Source organism: Trichechus manatus, unplaced genomic scaffold, assembly GCF_000243295.1.
Source record: "Trichechus manatus latirostris isolate Lorelei unplaced genomic scaffold, TriManLat1.0 scaffold00099, whole genome shotgun sequence".
In the NCBI taxonomy this organism is placed as follows: domain Eukaryota; kingdom Metazoa; phylum Chordata; class Mammalia; order Sirenia; family Trichechidae; genus Trichechus; species Trichechus manatus.
In genome coordinates, this window is record NW_004444035.1 from 6888225 (window position 1) to 6905224 (window position 17000).

At 40.9% G+C, this 17000-nt stretch overlaps 1 protein-coding gene across 2 annotated transcripts in view; it reads right to left on the reverse strand.

Annotated features, from left to right (window-relative positions):
* Positions 1–16703, reverse strand: part of TUSC3 (tumor suppressor candidate 3) — a 180857-nt gene extending 164154 nt beyond the window's left edge. The window contains exon 1 of one of the 2 annotated variants that reach the window (XM_004382789.1): positions 16357–16703. In XM_004382789.1, the coding sequence (XP_004382846.1) occupies positions 16357–16494 (138 nt within the window). In that variant the 5' untranslated portion in view covers positions 16495–16703. The remainder of the gene's footprint in view (positions 1–16356) is intronic. The other variant, XM_004382788.1, reaches the window with a different exon arrangement.
* Positions 16704–17000: the final 297 nt, after the last annotated feature.

The window sequence follows — 17000 nt, forward strand, 5'->3', positions numbered from 1 at the left end:
ACAGTATAATTTTAAGAGGATAAATAAACTTCTGCTTCACATAGTCTTAACCATATACAATAGTAATAAAAGAAATTAAGGCATTAATTTTTTATGAGTTCTCAAAATTTGCTCATTCGTTAGATAGGCAATCACATAATAGTCTTCAACAAAGATTGACCAAAAAAACCTATGGAGTCTAAAGCAGGTCCATTTGACAATATTTACTGAACAGTTACATTTACTACATAAGTGTAATAATAGTACATTAGTGATATAATAGTACATAATAATAGTTGCATAGTAGTAGTCTAGCTGGCTACTAAAAAAAGCAGCCAACCAGAAAACCATGAGATTAAAGTCTAGAACTAAATGTGAGTGGAAAACAAAGGATAAGGGAATCTCCATTTACCAGAAACTGAAAAAAATACAAAAATACATGACAAGGTTTATCCAAATTCACCAATCCGAATTTATTTATATATTTTTGCATCTGTGGTTATCTTCTTAATGAAAGCTAAAAGAAATTACCAACATCTTTCATATTAATCAATGAGCCTTTAATTTGAAAATGACATCAGCCGAATTCAATCTAGTTTGGGCAAGAAGGGACTTTACCTCACCCAAGGAAGGATGGAGATAAATCTGGCTTCAGGATAACTCTATCCAAGAATTTGATTAGTGGTGTCAGCATACCCTCAAGCCACAGAAGCTCCATGAGGGTGGTATTTTTTGTATGTTTTGTTTATTTCTGTATCTACGGCACCTGGAACAAAGCCTGGCATAGAGTTAAAATTTTAAAATGTTCCAAAATTTGTTGAAATCAGTGAATATCTCTTCTGTTTCTGTATCTGCTTAGCCTCTGTACACCAGAGTTTTTAATGTGAGAAGTGACAGGCAATGTAAAACTGTTGTTGTTAGTTGCCACGGAATCAATTCCAACTCATGGAGACCCCACGTGTGCACAGTAGAACTGCTCCATAGGACTTTCAAGGCTGGGACCTTTTGGAAGCAGCTCGCCAGGCCTGTCTTCTGAGGCACCTCTGGGTAGGTTCGAACCACCAACCTTTCAGCTAGTAGTCGAGTGCTTCACCATTTGCACCACCCAGGGACTTCAACCTAAAATTACATCCTTTCCATTTCATAAGCCAATTAGCAAGGTAATCTCTGCTAGCTCCATTTGGAAAACATCCCAGGGAATGACTCCTAACTCATTTGCCTGACCCTGTACCATCATTATAGCAAGTGGGATGAGTAGCATGACTAGCCTCCTGTGGTAACATGCCTACCCACTGGTCATAACGGAGGGAGTTGTCAAGATGAAAGCAAAGAGGAGGAAGAGGAGAGGAGGCCTACAGAAGGACAAGAATAACAGGCATTACACCTTATTCTAACGCTGTGGCCTTCTTTACCAGCGACCGAAGCAGAAACAAGTCACTCATCTCAATTTCACAGGCGTTTTCAGTACCATACATGCTACAGTGGGTCCTCATTGAAGTATGTAATATGTATGCTCGAAAAACACACACTTGCAGAGAAAGGCAGAGGCTATTTATGTTATATTCACCAATGAAACCACCACTTAGAACAGTAGTCCCTATACAGACATCCAACATCATTTGAACCTGGCATCCATCCTAATGCATCATATCATGCTGTTTTTTATCATTCTCATTCTTGACTGAAAATCTTATAAATGGCGAAGGATTTCATCAAGTTGATTTTAAAAAATTGATGCAGGATAACTGCCCAAATTACACGGAAGGCCACTGACAAATGAGGATCTGTCAGAATTATAACACTTGACGTATGAAAAGGAAAATCAACAAGGATGATGACATTAGGGACTTCAAAAAAGAATGATATGAATGTCAACAAATTGAGAGACGCCCCTGAGAAAACGGGAAACCTTCAGCTATTTTTGCAATAATGACCTCCAGAGTCATGCTCCATAAGTCAGACATTAACTGGCAGATAGCACACCATGCTAGCATATAATTTTATTGAAAAAAATCATACCAAAAAAATCAGCACTTATCCATTCTTTGCTCATTCTAACAAATCATGACTACTTGTAATTAAAATCTAAATTTTAAGAATATGGTAAGTTAATTTTTATCATCTGGTTTAATTTAATATGGAGAAATGCCAAGTTTTTTTTTCAGTACTATAAAATATCGTTCCTCATTTTTACTAGATTTATAAACTAGCCTCTTTCCAAATACTACCTAATTTTGTTAATGGGGACCTTGTTACTTGAGAAATATTTTGCTAATACTCTAAGTAGTAAACCAATATTTAGTAAGCACTTACTCTGGACAAGATACTGGGCTGGATCTACCTATGTCTAAATGTCTCATATAATAACTGTCCTATACGTTGATTATGAAGGAGCCCTGGTAGTGCAATGGTTAAGCACTCAACTGCTAACCAAAAGGTCCGGGGTTCAAACCCACCAACTCCGAGAGAGTAAAGACCTGGTGATTTTCTTCCGTAAAGACTACAGCCCGGGAAACACTATGGCACAGCTCTACTCTATCAGATAGGGTCACTGTGAGTTGGAGTCACTAGATGGCATACAACAACAACAACATACACTGATTATCATACTTATTTAGACTGATTTTATAAGACATCATTTAAAAGCATAGAAAATACAAAAGGACAGGCTTGCCCACTTTGGAAGCAAAGTTTAAAATAATCCCCAATGATCCACATGCTTGCATAATTCCCTCCCCGTGAGAATGAGCGAGACCTCTGAATGTGATGGAATATGACTCCTGTAATTATGTTACCTTATATGGCAAAGGTCTGTGTATGTAATTAAAGTTCCTGATCAGCTGACTCTGAGTTACTCAAAAGGAAGAGCATCCTGGGTGGACCTGACCTAATCAGGTGAGCTGTTAAAAGCAGATGGAGTGTCAGCTGGTGCTCCTGTTGGCTTGGAAGAAGGCAGGCAGCTATGTTGTGAACTGCCTGTGGAAGGGACCAGTTGGCTAGGATCTGAGGGTGGCCTCAAAGAGCTGAGATCAACCCCCAACAGACAATCAGCAAGAAAACAAGGAATTGAGTCATACATGAAGGAACTGAATTCTGCCGAGAACCTGAAGGAGCTGGGAAGAGCAGTCAGTTTCAGATCAGAACATAGCACCTTAATTCCAGCCTTGAGACCCTGAGCAGAGATCCAGCTACACCATGCCCAGACCTGTGCATACAGAAACTATAAGAAAGTGATGTGCTGACTGGGTACGCACAACAGAAAACGAGTACACCCACACAGGGGCAGATTAACCAGTAAGCAAGGGAGGCACGGGCTGACTTGTGTTTACTTAACTAATCTACAGTGAACAACTCCCCGTGGGTTTCACCACCCTTAATCTCTTTGCTAGCACTCCTAGAGCTGCTAAAATGGAAATCATTCATTGTTCTGAACCTTCACTTGGGGACAGGGATGGAGTGAGTACCTTAGTTCTGCATCCTTACCTAAAAAGGCCTGCTCCACCTTCAAAGTATAACATTCTCTGCTCTCATTAGTCACTGTCACCGGCTGAACCCCTGGTCACGACCCTCCATCCTCGTCCTATTCTGGGGAGTGAACAAGCCCATATGGACCATCAGTCTTACACTCTAGCCTTTCAATTCCTTATCCTCCTCATTCCCAGCAACTTTAATCTCCACTCTACTTCGGCCACCATGGTCTCACCTGGTATGGTTTCATCTGAAATGATAAAATGATACAAATTTACTAGTGACGAAAACCTATTCTTCTAGCTCTCTCACTACTGTTCTCCCCCCAGTATACCTGTCCTCTGATCTCACCGGGGGGGGGGTCCTTCTTTCTCCCAATCAGCACCCAACAGTCTTTATCTTCGTCTTCATCCACTCTACTGCATGTCCTAAACTCTCCTTTCCATTCTATCTTACCCACCTGAAAACCTCCAACTCTGAATCAGTCCAGCTACACACATTTCCTACCCCTATAGATCTCCTTCTGAACTACGCTAGTCAAATAAAGGTTATAGTAAGATGTGATTTCCAAACTTAACTGGCCATTCCTGTGATTAAGCAATGCTTCTGTTTCCTAAGTCAAATTACTTATTCTCTCAGTAGCTATTTCCAATTTTTATCCACTGTTTTAAACCTCCCAGTCCTACCAGCTTATCCCTCATTCTCTGCTTACCTCCCATATTATAGAGAAAATATGGGTTTCTGCCAACAACCTACAAATTTACCAACATCTGCACCCATAGATTATGGTGCACTAACAGATGCAAACTCAGTATTTAAAAAAAAAAAAAAAAAAATTAATCTAAGGTGCATTTTTTTCGTCATGGGTTGGCAGGGAGACTCACCCTAGTCACTGGGGGATCCAGGCTGATGGCACATCCACCATCTCAAATATTCCATCACCGTGCCAAAATAAGAGGATATGGCAAAGTGTGCACTGACCCTTAATGCTTCTGCTTAGAATTACAAGTACCACACAACACACTGCTCCCATTTCATTGGCCAAAGTTAGTCATACGGCCAGGCCTGAACCCACAAGCACAGGAAAGTGCAATCCTGGGGTTTCAGTTACCAAGGGCTACTGGAACAGAAATACAAGTGGGTGGCTTTAAAGAACACACATTTATGTTCTTACAGTTCAGGAGGCTTGTTATGGTCATTAGGGGCCATCAAGGCGATGTTGACTCATAGTGACCTCAGGAGGTCAGAAGTCCGCATTCAGGGCACCGGCTCCAGGGAAGGGCTCTCTCTGTGTGCTGTGGGGGGAGATCCTTGTCTCTTCTAAAGTCTCCCTGGGTCCCTGGCAAACTTCACACGGTGTCTATCTCTCCCCGTTTGGGCTTGCTCCTGTGTCTAATCCAGGGCTTCGAACCGGTTCATTCTACTTTGAACCCCTGCTGAGAATTTGCATTTCTACCCCACATACACTGAATCAGAAACTACAGTTTAACAAGATCCCTAGGTGATTCTTATGTATAATAAATTTTGAGAACCACCGCTCTACTGGTGGTTCTCAGAACTGGTTCCTAACCAGCAGCATTAGCATCACCCGGGAACCTGTTAGAAATGCAAATTCTCAGCAGGGGTCTGAACCAGAATGAACCAGGTTCAACGCCTTGGTCTAATCTGCTCTTTTAGAATTCAGAAGTAATTAGGTTTAGGATACACCCCACAATGCTATGGCCTCATTCATAGGTATAGGAGTTAGAATTCCAACACATATTTTAAAAAACCAAAGCAAACCATTGCCATAGAGTCAATTCCAACTCATGGCGACCCTACAGCATAGAGTAGAACTGTCGCATAGGGTTTCCAAGGAACAGCTGGCGGATTCAAACGGCCGACCTTTTGGTTATCAGCCGAGCTCTTAATCACTGTGCCACCAGGGCTCCGACACATATTTTAGGGGGATATAACACCTACCATGTCCAGGGAAGAAAACCAATTATCTGTGAACAGCCCTAAGAACCAGGGCTTCAAACAGGTGATTCTCATGTATAACCTTCCGGGAACTTGTGAGAAATGCAAATTATCAGCAGGGGGTCAAACCTGACGAACTGGCTGGAAGCCTGCCAAGAACTACCACATGCCTGTATAAGGCTAATTCCACCTGCTGTCCTCTGATTCCCTTCCTTCCTCCTATCTTTTCAGTCACTTGGCGCTCTATCAGTTATTTTCTTCTCCTCGTTTCAACCTCTTCTCCTCCATCCACCACCTGCTCAACTCTCCTCCGTTCACACAAACTTGCCTAATAACAGGTGTTGGCTGTTTCCACTTGCTCAGAACCCACCCATTCATGAACCTACTACATTCTAGCTTCCACCCTAGCACTGCAGTGGAACTGCTCAGGCCCGCATCAACGCTGACCCCTCTACTGCTAAATCCAAAGGACTCTTTACAGTTCTTATCCGACCTCTTGGCAGTCCTCTCAAAACGTTTTCCTCCTGTGACATCCAAGACCTTCTAGGGTTCTTTCTTTCTAGCTTTCTGGTAGCTCAATCTTGGTCTATCTTTGGCAAGCTTGTTTCCTGTAGGACACTGAAATATTGGTATCACTCAGGGTTTTGCATTGTCCTCTATGTTCACTGTACATACTCTGGGTGAGTGATTTTTATCCACCACCATAAATTCAATTACCATTTATGCTAATGATCTCAAACTAATTTTATCTTCAGCCCAGATCAAAGCTCCAAATCCATACATTTTACTGCCTATCACACATCTCAATTTAGATTTCATGCAGGATCTTACACATTCTCAAAAGTGAACACACTATCTTCCTTCCAAAATCTCTTCCTTCCCCGAGTTTCCCATTCCAGTAAACAGAATTTCCCTTTTACCAAGAAAGACAGTCATCATTCTTGTCTCCTTTTCCCTCATCACACACACAGTCAATCACCAAATTCTGTCTTGTCTGGCTCCTAAACAGCTCGGAACTACAGCTATTTTTCTCCATTCTTACTGCCACAACCAACTTCAAGTAATCACTACCTCTGACCTTGATTTCTGCAGAAGCCTCTTGAGGAGACTGTCATGCTTACTCCAAGCTTGCTTCCCTGTCTTCTAAGCCATTCTCCATAGCAAGGCAGAAGCCACCTTCTACATACACACTTCCTCTCACCATCTCCAAGATGAAGAACTCCTGACCTTGTCCCACCCCTTCATTTGACATTTGAGGAAACTGGTCTCAAGGAGGTTCAGGGACTTGCCCAAGAGCACAGAGTTTATATCAAAGAAACCAGAACTCACATTTCATTTTCTAGAACTAATTTTTACAAAACTCTTTACATTTCATAAGTGAGCATTTTATTTTATTTTCATCTTTGAAACAACCTTGTGCAAGGTACTATTGTTATCTCTAGTTTATGAAGAAGGAAACCGTGGTCTAAACAGATAAAGTAATTTGCAAGATAAACAATGGGGAGAATTCATGCTCCCTGCATTTCTCGTTCTAATTCCATTCTATAACACAACCAAACAGTAAAAGAGAGCGAGTGGGGGAGACAGAGGGAATGAGAGAGCAAATCACAGAGAAAGGGACAAAAATCAACCTAAATTATATGGAGCGTCCCAGACCTCAATTAGAGACCAAAGAAAAGTGACAATTAAAATCAAGAGTCAACAAAATGGAAGAGCGGACAGTGGGATTCTAATCATCTATGCTACCCATCATTCTGGCATTAAAAAAAAGAAAACCTGTTGCCGTCGACGCGTGTTATGTCAAAAAAGCCGGGGGTGGCAAGGCCTTAAGAAGAAGAAAGTGGCCGACAACGTCAGATGCTATAGAAGAAGTCAAGTAGGAAATGTACCCTTTCAGTCTTGTAATGAGAAAATCACTGGTGAACTTATCAAGAGCCCATCAGTGGTAGAACTCGTCCAACAGGACTAAAAATTATACACATCAAATGCAATATTTTAAAAAAAATCTTTAATAATGCCAAATCAACTTGTGCTACTTCTGAAAAATCACTTTGAAAACATGAAAAATAACCAACACTACATCCTGAGAATTTACTCACCAATATCATCACCAGAGCACTCGCTATGTTCCAGGAACTATGCCGTGTATTTTACAGGACTATCTCATTTAACACTCACAGCTCTATACAGTAGGTACTGACGGACTATCTCCACTTTACAGATGAGGAAAATGAGGCTGACTGAAATAACCTGACGGAAACTAGGCAACTGCCAAGTGCAAAGCAGTATATCTGAACATGACAATACAGATATAAAAAAAAAAACCCTCTCCTCAAAGGGCTTACAGACTAATGGGGACGACAGACAGCAATTTATATGAGTGCTACAGGAAAAAAACAGAGAGATCCAGGTATTAAGGACAGAGAGGAGTCCCTAGCCCAAAATGAAGGAGGGGTGGTTGGCCTAACCTGATACTGGAAGGAAGCATGTGAGAGTGGTAAGACAGAGCAGAAGAGGTAGGAAGGTGCTCACTCAACAACAGTACGGAACAGCATTTGAAGTCTGGACTGCATCCTATATACCCCAAAACCAAAAATCCAAACCCACTGCTGTCGAGTCGATTCTGACTCACAGCAACCCCATAAGGTTTCCAAAGCTGCAAATCTCTACGGAAGCAGACTGCCACATCTTCTCCCATAGATCCCTTGGTGGTTTTGAACCACCAACCTTCTGGTTAGCAGTCGATTGCTTTAACCACTGCACCACCAGGGCTCCTTCATCCTAATAGCAGTGTTGTTTAATCAGCACTCCATAAAGGATCAACTATGGAAACACAGAGGAATGAACAGTGTAATGAAAATGATAAAAAAAAAAAAAAAAAGAACATGGTGGCACAAATTCTCAAAAACTGCGCATGGAAATATAAACTCTGGAGTCAGGGAACCTAATTTCTAGTCTTAGCTTTGTTGTTTAGCCTAAAGTCTGATCTTCTGGTTCTAATATTCTGTGATGCAGTTTAAAGAACCACAGTCCACAGTTAATTTATTCTCTTATGATTTGCAACCTGCTCAAGCATCAAAGCATGTGACTCATGGGGCTGTTCGTGGGAAGCTAAGCTGAATCAGGGTACCACTGTGATACGGTCAGACCTTGACTCAGCCACCCTTCTTCCCCGTAAAGGCTCCAAAGGGAAAAATATACCAGAAACAATGGCAAGACACAGCACAACCACCCCAGTTTCACAAGCAGGAGAAAGACCCTCTATTCCCTTTCCAAGCTCCAACTCTACACACCAGGAACCAATCAGCACTGCACACCACTCTTCCCCTTGACAGAAATCCCAATTTTTCTTTTTCTTAATCCTAACTCAAAAATGTTAACAAAAAAAAATCAAGATATGATCATTTCAAAAATAAGAGTTTTATGTCCTATATTTTTCTTATATGCCTTTAAAATGAAACTTTCTACCAGTATATTACATACACCAAAAAAAAAAGAAAAGGAAAGAAAAATAAATAAGTAAGCATTCATGAAGAAAGCAGACAACATTCAGGATAGCCGAGGTATAACTTATTTTCCACTCCTTTCTTGAGCTAACAGCTTTTAAGGCACATGTTATATTTATTTCTAATCTTTTTCCAACAATCTTTTGGTTTATATAACATTTAAATAGAGAACTCCGATTCATACAATTAAAACAAAATTATTTCAATAAAAGATATACATGGAAAATTTACTTCCAAACACACAGACTTAGTACTTACCACTGATATTCGAGAATCAGGAAGAGTTAGATGTAAACCTAAATGATATTCTACTAATATTTACATCTAATTCACAAATAGGGCAGGCAGCTAAGTAATTTTGAAGTTATTAAAACATAAAGTAGAAAGAGGCCTTTGGAGGACGCTGTAAACTTACAAATTCTACAACTGTGAGCAAAACCCATAATCCAACAAGACCTTCCGTAGTAGGATGCTTTCAGGTACCCTCCCCCCAAAAAAAACTAAATGTCTTAAACCATAAGGGAAGTTATTAATTCACGTAACGAGAAGTACAAAGTTAGAGCGATTACAAGGCCAGCTAAGTCATGTCATCAAGGACCCGTGTTCTTCCCACTTTACTGCTCTGCCATCCTGAGCATACTGGTTGTTCCCTGAGGCTTGCGCTTTCACGGCTACAAATGGCATCAGACACTCAGGCAGCACATTCTGATAGACATATCCAGACAGGAGAGAGAACTTCCCTTTCTGTATGCTTTATGAACAAGGAGGAAACTTCCCTAGAAGCCCAACGTAATTGTGCCATACGCTCACTACTAAACCAATACCCTGCAAGGTACTAGAATAATCAGGATGATCCTCAACTATAAAAAGCTACCACTTGGGCTTAGCCTCTCTTGATACTTAAACCAAGGAACTGTTAGCAAAGACAAAGTTAAACAAACTAAACTGGCTGCCAAAATCACCATGCAGAGGTCTTGGGAAGATTATATACAATCTAAATGAAATGCCTGGAGTCCCTGGGTACTGAAAACGGTTAATGCACCTAATTATCTACCAAAAGCGTTGGACATCTGAGTCCACCCAGGTGTGTCTTTTTGGAAGAAACGCCTGGCGATCTACTTCCAAAAAATCAGCCTTGAAAAACTCTATAGAGCACAGTTCTACTCTGACTCACACGGGGCTGCCATGAATCGTGTTCGACTTAAGGGCAACTGGGAAATACTGATAACTGAAATATCTAACATCCTATCTGCTCTTTTGTTACTTTTTTTCATTTCTTGATATAATTTAAGCCTTATTTCCAACCCCCAAGTTTGTTCAATTTAGTTGCTGCTGTTGTGTGCTGTTGAGTGGATTCTGACTCATAGAGACCCTACAGGACAGAGGAGAACTGCCTCACAGGGTTTTCTAGGCTGGAATCTTTACAGAAACAGATCGCCAGGTCTTTTCTCCTGCGGAGCCGCTGATGGGTTGAAACCGCCGACCTTTCAATTAGCAGCCAGGTGCTTTAACCACTGTGCCACCAGGGCTCTTAAATTTAGTAAATCATATTAAAATATCTCAATCAAATATTTAATATGAACAGTAAACAGATTCTATAATTTATAATCAATTTTGTTCTTTAAGTTTTACCGCAAAACTAATGTAAACAAACTTGCCAACGGTTTGCTTTTGTTTCCAAGCAGGTAAGAATCTGAACCAAAATATTTTGAAAAGTTGAGATGAATCGTATTGGCAACAATGTTAAGCATCTCTAAAAATATACTCTTAAATAAGCAATGAAGAATTCCATTAAATAAAATCAGTACCACAATTTACTTAACGTACAGAGAAGTGGCCCTTTTCATTAAGTTTACTTGCATTCTCATGATAACGTGCAGGGGAAAGAAATTTTATTTTTCACCTTCAAACAACCCAGATACTTACCTTTATAAATCTGATCAATCAAAAGTTTAATAACAATAAACATGCCAGTAAAGACGTCCTTTTATTCTTAACTTTCTCAGTTCATTAATGCCTTTAAGATGATATTCTATCTATATGTTAAGACTTTTACCAGAGATATCAAAACATTCTCTAAGCTCACTGTTGACCTTTTTCCTTCTGGTGCTGAAGAGAAACAGACAGACAGGCATAGAGAGAGATATAAACTACTATGAAAAAAAACTAATCTTCTGAATAAAGTTTATAAACCTTTAATATTCAAACTAAGTATTTATGTATTTTACACATTTATGTAAAATAAATCACGTCTCTATAAAGTACCCTCTTTAAATTCATGAACAACTTCCCAAGAAATCAGATGAAGACAACTTCTCTGTGTACTATGTGCAAAATACAAGATAAGACCTACAAAAATATATTATACTGGCAAATGATTACATATCAAGTGAGGTTCCAGCATGTTAAAATGTGTCCCCTATAAAATAGCACTGTTAACAGAAATAAGAAAACAGATGGACCAGATGGGCAGAGGGAAGGATTAAGAGTTCCCTTTTAGCTATGCTCAATTTGAGAAGCTGCTGAAATGTTGTCCAATAGATAGAAATAGAAGCTGGATGGAGGCAGAAATCTTATCCATTTGTTGCACACATGCACACACATTATTATATAACAGACATACATTTGTTCATCATCTACCCTTCTAGGAGGGGAACACAGCTATTCCTAGACTTAATCAAAAGGGAAGTTTTCTAGTTTGGTGGAATGAACACAATGCTCCAGGGGAGATTCTTATGTCAAGAAGCAGTCATGAAATAGTCTGATACACTAAATGAACCCCAGAGACTACTAAGGTAACCATCACAGGCATACAGAGCACAAACACATCTAAAATCACTAAGTATTTAGTGCTAGAGAGAATATAATTATGTAAATGTGGCAAAATGTTAAAAGTCAATGAATCTGTGGATCAGTGTGGCTCAAGTTAACTGTTTCTGCTCTTTCCCTTTGTGTCTTACCTGTAGAACACAGCACATATATGGGACTGAACGTACTGGTGGTATCTGTAAGTGAAGGAAACTATCCTGAAAATGTCCTCTTTTGACAAAGGTACTCTCTCTTACTTAGGGAGACAATTCTTCATGGTTTCTGGGCATCTTGCAAACAGCAGTACTGACTGACTTTGTTCTGGATCATCTTTTCAAGGACGTTTGTATAGCACACAGCCTTGGAAGATAGTACCCCCCACCAGAACAAGGAGTAAGTTTATTTACTTTCTAGTTTAATAATTTCTCCCTAAAGGGCAAAGGTCAGACAAGATTACTGCCCAATATAAAAGGTTTGGTTTCCCTAAGCTTGAGGTTCCTCTCCCGTTACACAACTCACTAAATGTATAGGTGTCATCCGGCCCTCTTCATGCTGCCTATGGGAATCGAAGCTCAAGGAACCAGGGCAAATGCTGATATGCTGGCAATTCTATTGCTGTGAGTAGAACACTGTCCTTCATCTCTGACATAGAGATCTTCTGTCATTATCTGTGAAACTGCGGCAGGCTAACCCTTCACCGTTCCTGACAAGCAGCTTTTGGCCACTGTACTTAAGACCTGTCACTTCCAATCACTCTTCTGGGAGATTTCACACATCTAATCCAACCTGGGTGAGACAGCTGCCTGACACAGCATAATCAGTGCATACGTGTATAGATATCAATGCATAATTACTATGCATTTCTTAAAGTTGTCTTCATATGTTTGCAAACATTTTCTTTCATTTAAGTTCCATTGCTGACTTTCATCCTCTCTTTCAATCAATTGCTAAGATTGTAAAAGCTCATGACTATGCCACCAAAAATAACTGATGTATACATCTTGGTGTAAAACGTGCTGAAAAAGCATTAACGACATGGAAGTTATGTTAGAGCATATGTTCCGTTTAGGCAAACATTTTACTTCTTTCTCAAAAAATGTTTATGAGCTGATCAGTTTTTCCAAAAATTCTGGATGTTCATTGTTACCTACATGGTATGGCTTCTCGTTAATAGTTTTCTTTGCAGATAGGACAAATTATTCTGATAACAGCTGCTTTTGATGATGCTATGACATCAGTTAGTCTACTGCTCATCATTATAGAATTTGAGCTCTTTCACATTACCAGAAAAGGTCATTAAAAATTAAAGTAATTCTAAATGGAGCTGATTAACCGGTAACTGTTAATGAAATAAGAAACAGAGAAACCACCAAAATAAAGAAAACACATGATGCCCTAGAACACAGATATACATCAAAGCAGACAAAATCACCCATAAACGCACGTCACTTAACACGAGGATTCAAACATTAATTTTTAATGATTGTATTCAATATAATTAAGGAAAGTGACTAAAAAATCTCTCAATCTTCTTTATCTAGCAGTTAACTAATTCTCCTGACTATATCCTTAAACAGAGAGTATGACAAAACTAATTACCTTCAATGAATGAAAATATCTTCATAAAGAAACAAAAATATATATATACACACATACAAACGTACAAACGTACATACAAACATACATATAACATACAAATACACACACACATCTACCAATTACCGAGCATGTATTATGTTCTACACACTGCACAAAGCTAAAATGAAGAAACTAAATTTCAAGAGAGGTTAAGTGGTTTGCCCAAGGTCATATAATTAGATAAGGGATAACCTGTAACTGGATCCCTGGTGGCACAGTGGTTAAGGGCTTGGCTGCTAACCAAAAGGTTGGCAGTGCCAATCCACCAGCTGCTGCTTGGAAACCCTGTGGGGCAGTTCTACTCTGTCCTATAGGGTTGCTAAGAGCTGGAATCGACTCGACGACAACAGGTTTGAGTTTTTAGTCTGGAACCTGTAACTGGACCATCTGAATCCATGGTGCTAACTATTACTGTCATAACCATTACTTCCTTAAAAGCAACTAGTTTCCATTCTTGATTCCAGGCTCAACTTCAATTTGGCTTTCCCAGAAGGAAAGAATACACTGTTCTTGCCAAGTCAACTATTCTGGTATACGTGTCAGTAATATTTATTCTGGTAAATTCTTCTAACGGCTATACTTCTTGGTACAATGATGCCAAAATCTTATACTGGGCATCAAGTTCTAAAGTTAGCAAGGAAGAAACAAACCATATATGGTCAAAAACCAAACCAAATCTACTGTCACTGAGTCAATTCCAACTCACAGAGACCCTACAGGACAGAGTAGAAATGTCCCATAGGGTTTCCAAGGCTGTAAATCTTTATGGAAGCAGACTGCCACATTTCTCTCCCGTGGAGTGGCTGGTGGGTTCAAACTGCCAACCTTTTGGTTACCATACGAGCACTTTAACCACTGTGCCACCAGGGCTCCAAATATGGTCAAAATAAACCCCTAAATAAAACAAAAAACCAAACCTGTTGCCATCGAGTCAATCCCTGATTCATAGGGCAGAGTAAAACCGTCCCATCGGGTTTCCAAGGCGTGGCTGGTGGATTCCAATTGCTGTTAATTTTGGTTAGCAGTGAACTCTTAACCACTGCACCACCAGGGCTCCACCCTCTATATAGACCCTAGAAAAGTGCCATATCGGCAACCAACCACTTCTCAGTATTTCCAATACAAGATGTTTTTCTTCCAGCACTGGAAGGAGTACCAGATACAGAAGGTCTACATTTCAGAGGTTAAACAGGTTCATAAAGTGTCAAATCTTCAACTATTTAAGTTGTTATTTTGCTCTCTTGTCCTTAACTAAAATATGTGTATACTGCAATGCCACTATACATTATTAGTAGGTTCAACTGTTTAAGAGAAATAAAAGTAGTTTTCGAAAACATCATTTTTATGATCCTCAGTATTTTCCCTAGTTTTCCGTTTTTAAAATTTCTTTTGTAAAAAAAAAATAATAGAAAGAGATGTTGCTGTAATCTATATTCAATTACACTGAATTAAATCTTTTCACATGTTAAAACAGTCTGACGCTTGGAGATGCTATGAACATGTACACATTTCAGAATATTATTTCCTTTAACTGAAAGTTAGTGTGGTCACAGTGATCTTTCTAGAAAATAAAACATTAGAATTGCTATGGAGTTTCTCATCATTTTTTATTGCCGTCTGCTCTGATAATCCACAAAAAACTTACTACTTTTCCATCTCCTACCTTTCTCATAAATAACCATGATACCTAAAATTCTTGGGAGGCAGCACATAAATACCAAGTGCTAAGAAATATGTTTTTAATTTATATTTGTAAATAAAATTAATTTAACAGCAGAACTTCTCTAATCTCTTACCAGAACTTTAAGAATTTTAGATGGGCTGCCTTCACGACAATAAAAAAGGTAAAAGGAAGGAGTTAATATTGAGTGCAGGGCTCTTTCAGGTGGGTGAAGAAGAGAATCAGAATTACTTTGCATGTCAGGCTATTTTCTCCCTTTTGCTTTCTCTACCCAGCTATTGGAGCCCTGGTGGCATGGTGGTTAAGAGCTCGGTTGCTAACCAAAACCTTGGCAGTTGGAATCCACTAGCTGCTCCTTGGAAACCCTATGGGGCAATTCTAGTCTGTCTTACAGGATCGCTATGAGTCGGAATCCACTCTATAGCAATTTGGTTTGTTTGGCTTACCCAGATATTAAGAAAGTTGTGGTAATATTTTTGCCCCATTCAGATTTCAAGCCACGTGTGGGTGTATAATTTCACTAGGAAAAAAAAATCATCCTAAAATGCATAAAGAGAGTACAGTACTCTTACCATACTTGAGTCACATTTCCAAAACAACTTTTTTTCGGATGCTGTTAGATCCATCCATGGTACTGATGGATAGCTGAAACTCATAAATGACTTTACAACTACTTTAAATAATTAGGTCGTTCACGTTAAAACTCGCCTTCACCAAAGCTATTAGTGGACTAAATTGAAATCAGGTGATCTGAATTTCATAAATAAACTTGCATAACACAGCTTTTTCTCGCAATTATACTCTCAGTTCAATCCAAAGAAAAATGAACATAAAGCTTTTTAAAAAATGTATAATTAAGAACACGACTAAAAGCACATTCTCAACGTACTGTTGACCCTTGAAATGTACAACGCAGACGGCAGAGCAATGAATATAAAGGACAAAGTTCCTGAAGATTTACAAATTCTTCGAAGGGTATTTTCACAACCAACACACTTGTTTTAGTGACACAAGGTACCCAAAGCTCAGCCTCCAGCTCAGGGTATTAAGCACCCGAGATTTGAAAAGTGCAGAGCCAAGGGGAGGCTTCGGAGTTTTTGAGTAACCACCGGGTAACCTCACACCCGAGGACAGGGTACAACCACACGGCTGGGCCGCCAACTCGCCCCGCAGCCGCCCACGAGCTCGGCTCCCGCCCAGCGGCGCACCGCCCACGCCCGCGGCCCGGCTGCCTAGCAACGCAGCCGCGCTGCCTAGCAACGGGGCCCGCCCCGGCCCGCCTGGACCACAGGGAAAGGCCGGGGGGCTTCACTCTACCTCCTTTTTCTTCTGTCCTCCCCCGAGCTGGATGCACAGGAGGAGCAGGAGGAGGAGGAAGGGGAAGCTCCCGGTGGGCAGGTACCGCAGCCGCCGTCCCGCCTGCCTCCGGCGTGAAGGAGCGCCCCCGGCCCCCATCGCCGCAGGGCAGTGTCTCCTCCACGCGCGGTAGCCGTGCGTGCCCAGCTCCTACCGGCGTCCCGACCTGCCGGGACCAACTGCCCAGCGCCCGGGCTGGGCCCGCGGGGTAGCAGCGGCTTGGCGAGGAGCGCGGGCGGCGGTCGAGGACGCGGAGGAGGAGACTGGCAGAGCATCCGGTTCACCGCGAGAGGGTCCTGGAAAAGCCCGGGACCGGGCAGGAAGTGGGCGTGGCGAGGACGCGGGTCCGTGCGCGCCGCGGGGCGTCCCAGCCCGCAGCTCCCCGCAGGGCTGGTGTGCGCGGCTTCCCCTGCCCTCTGAGCTAAGCCAGGGCTGGCCTGCCACTAAAACCAATATTTAAAAAAAAACCAAACCCACTGCCGTCAGTCAGTTCTGACTAATAGCGATCCTATAGTTTCCAAGGCTATCAATCAGTATGGAAGCAGATTGCCACATCTTTCTCCCGTGGAGCGCTGGTGGTTTCAAACCGTCAACCTTTTGGCTAG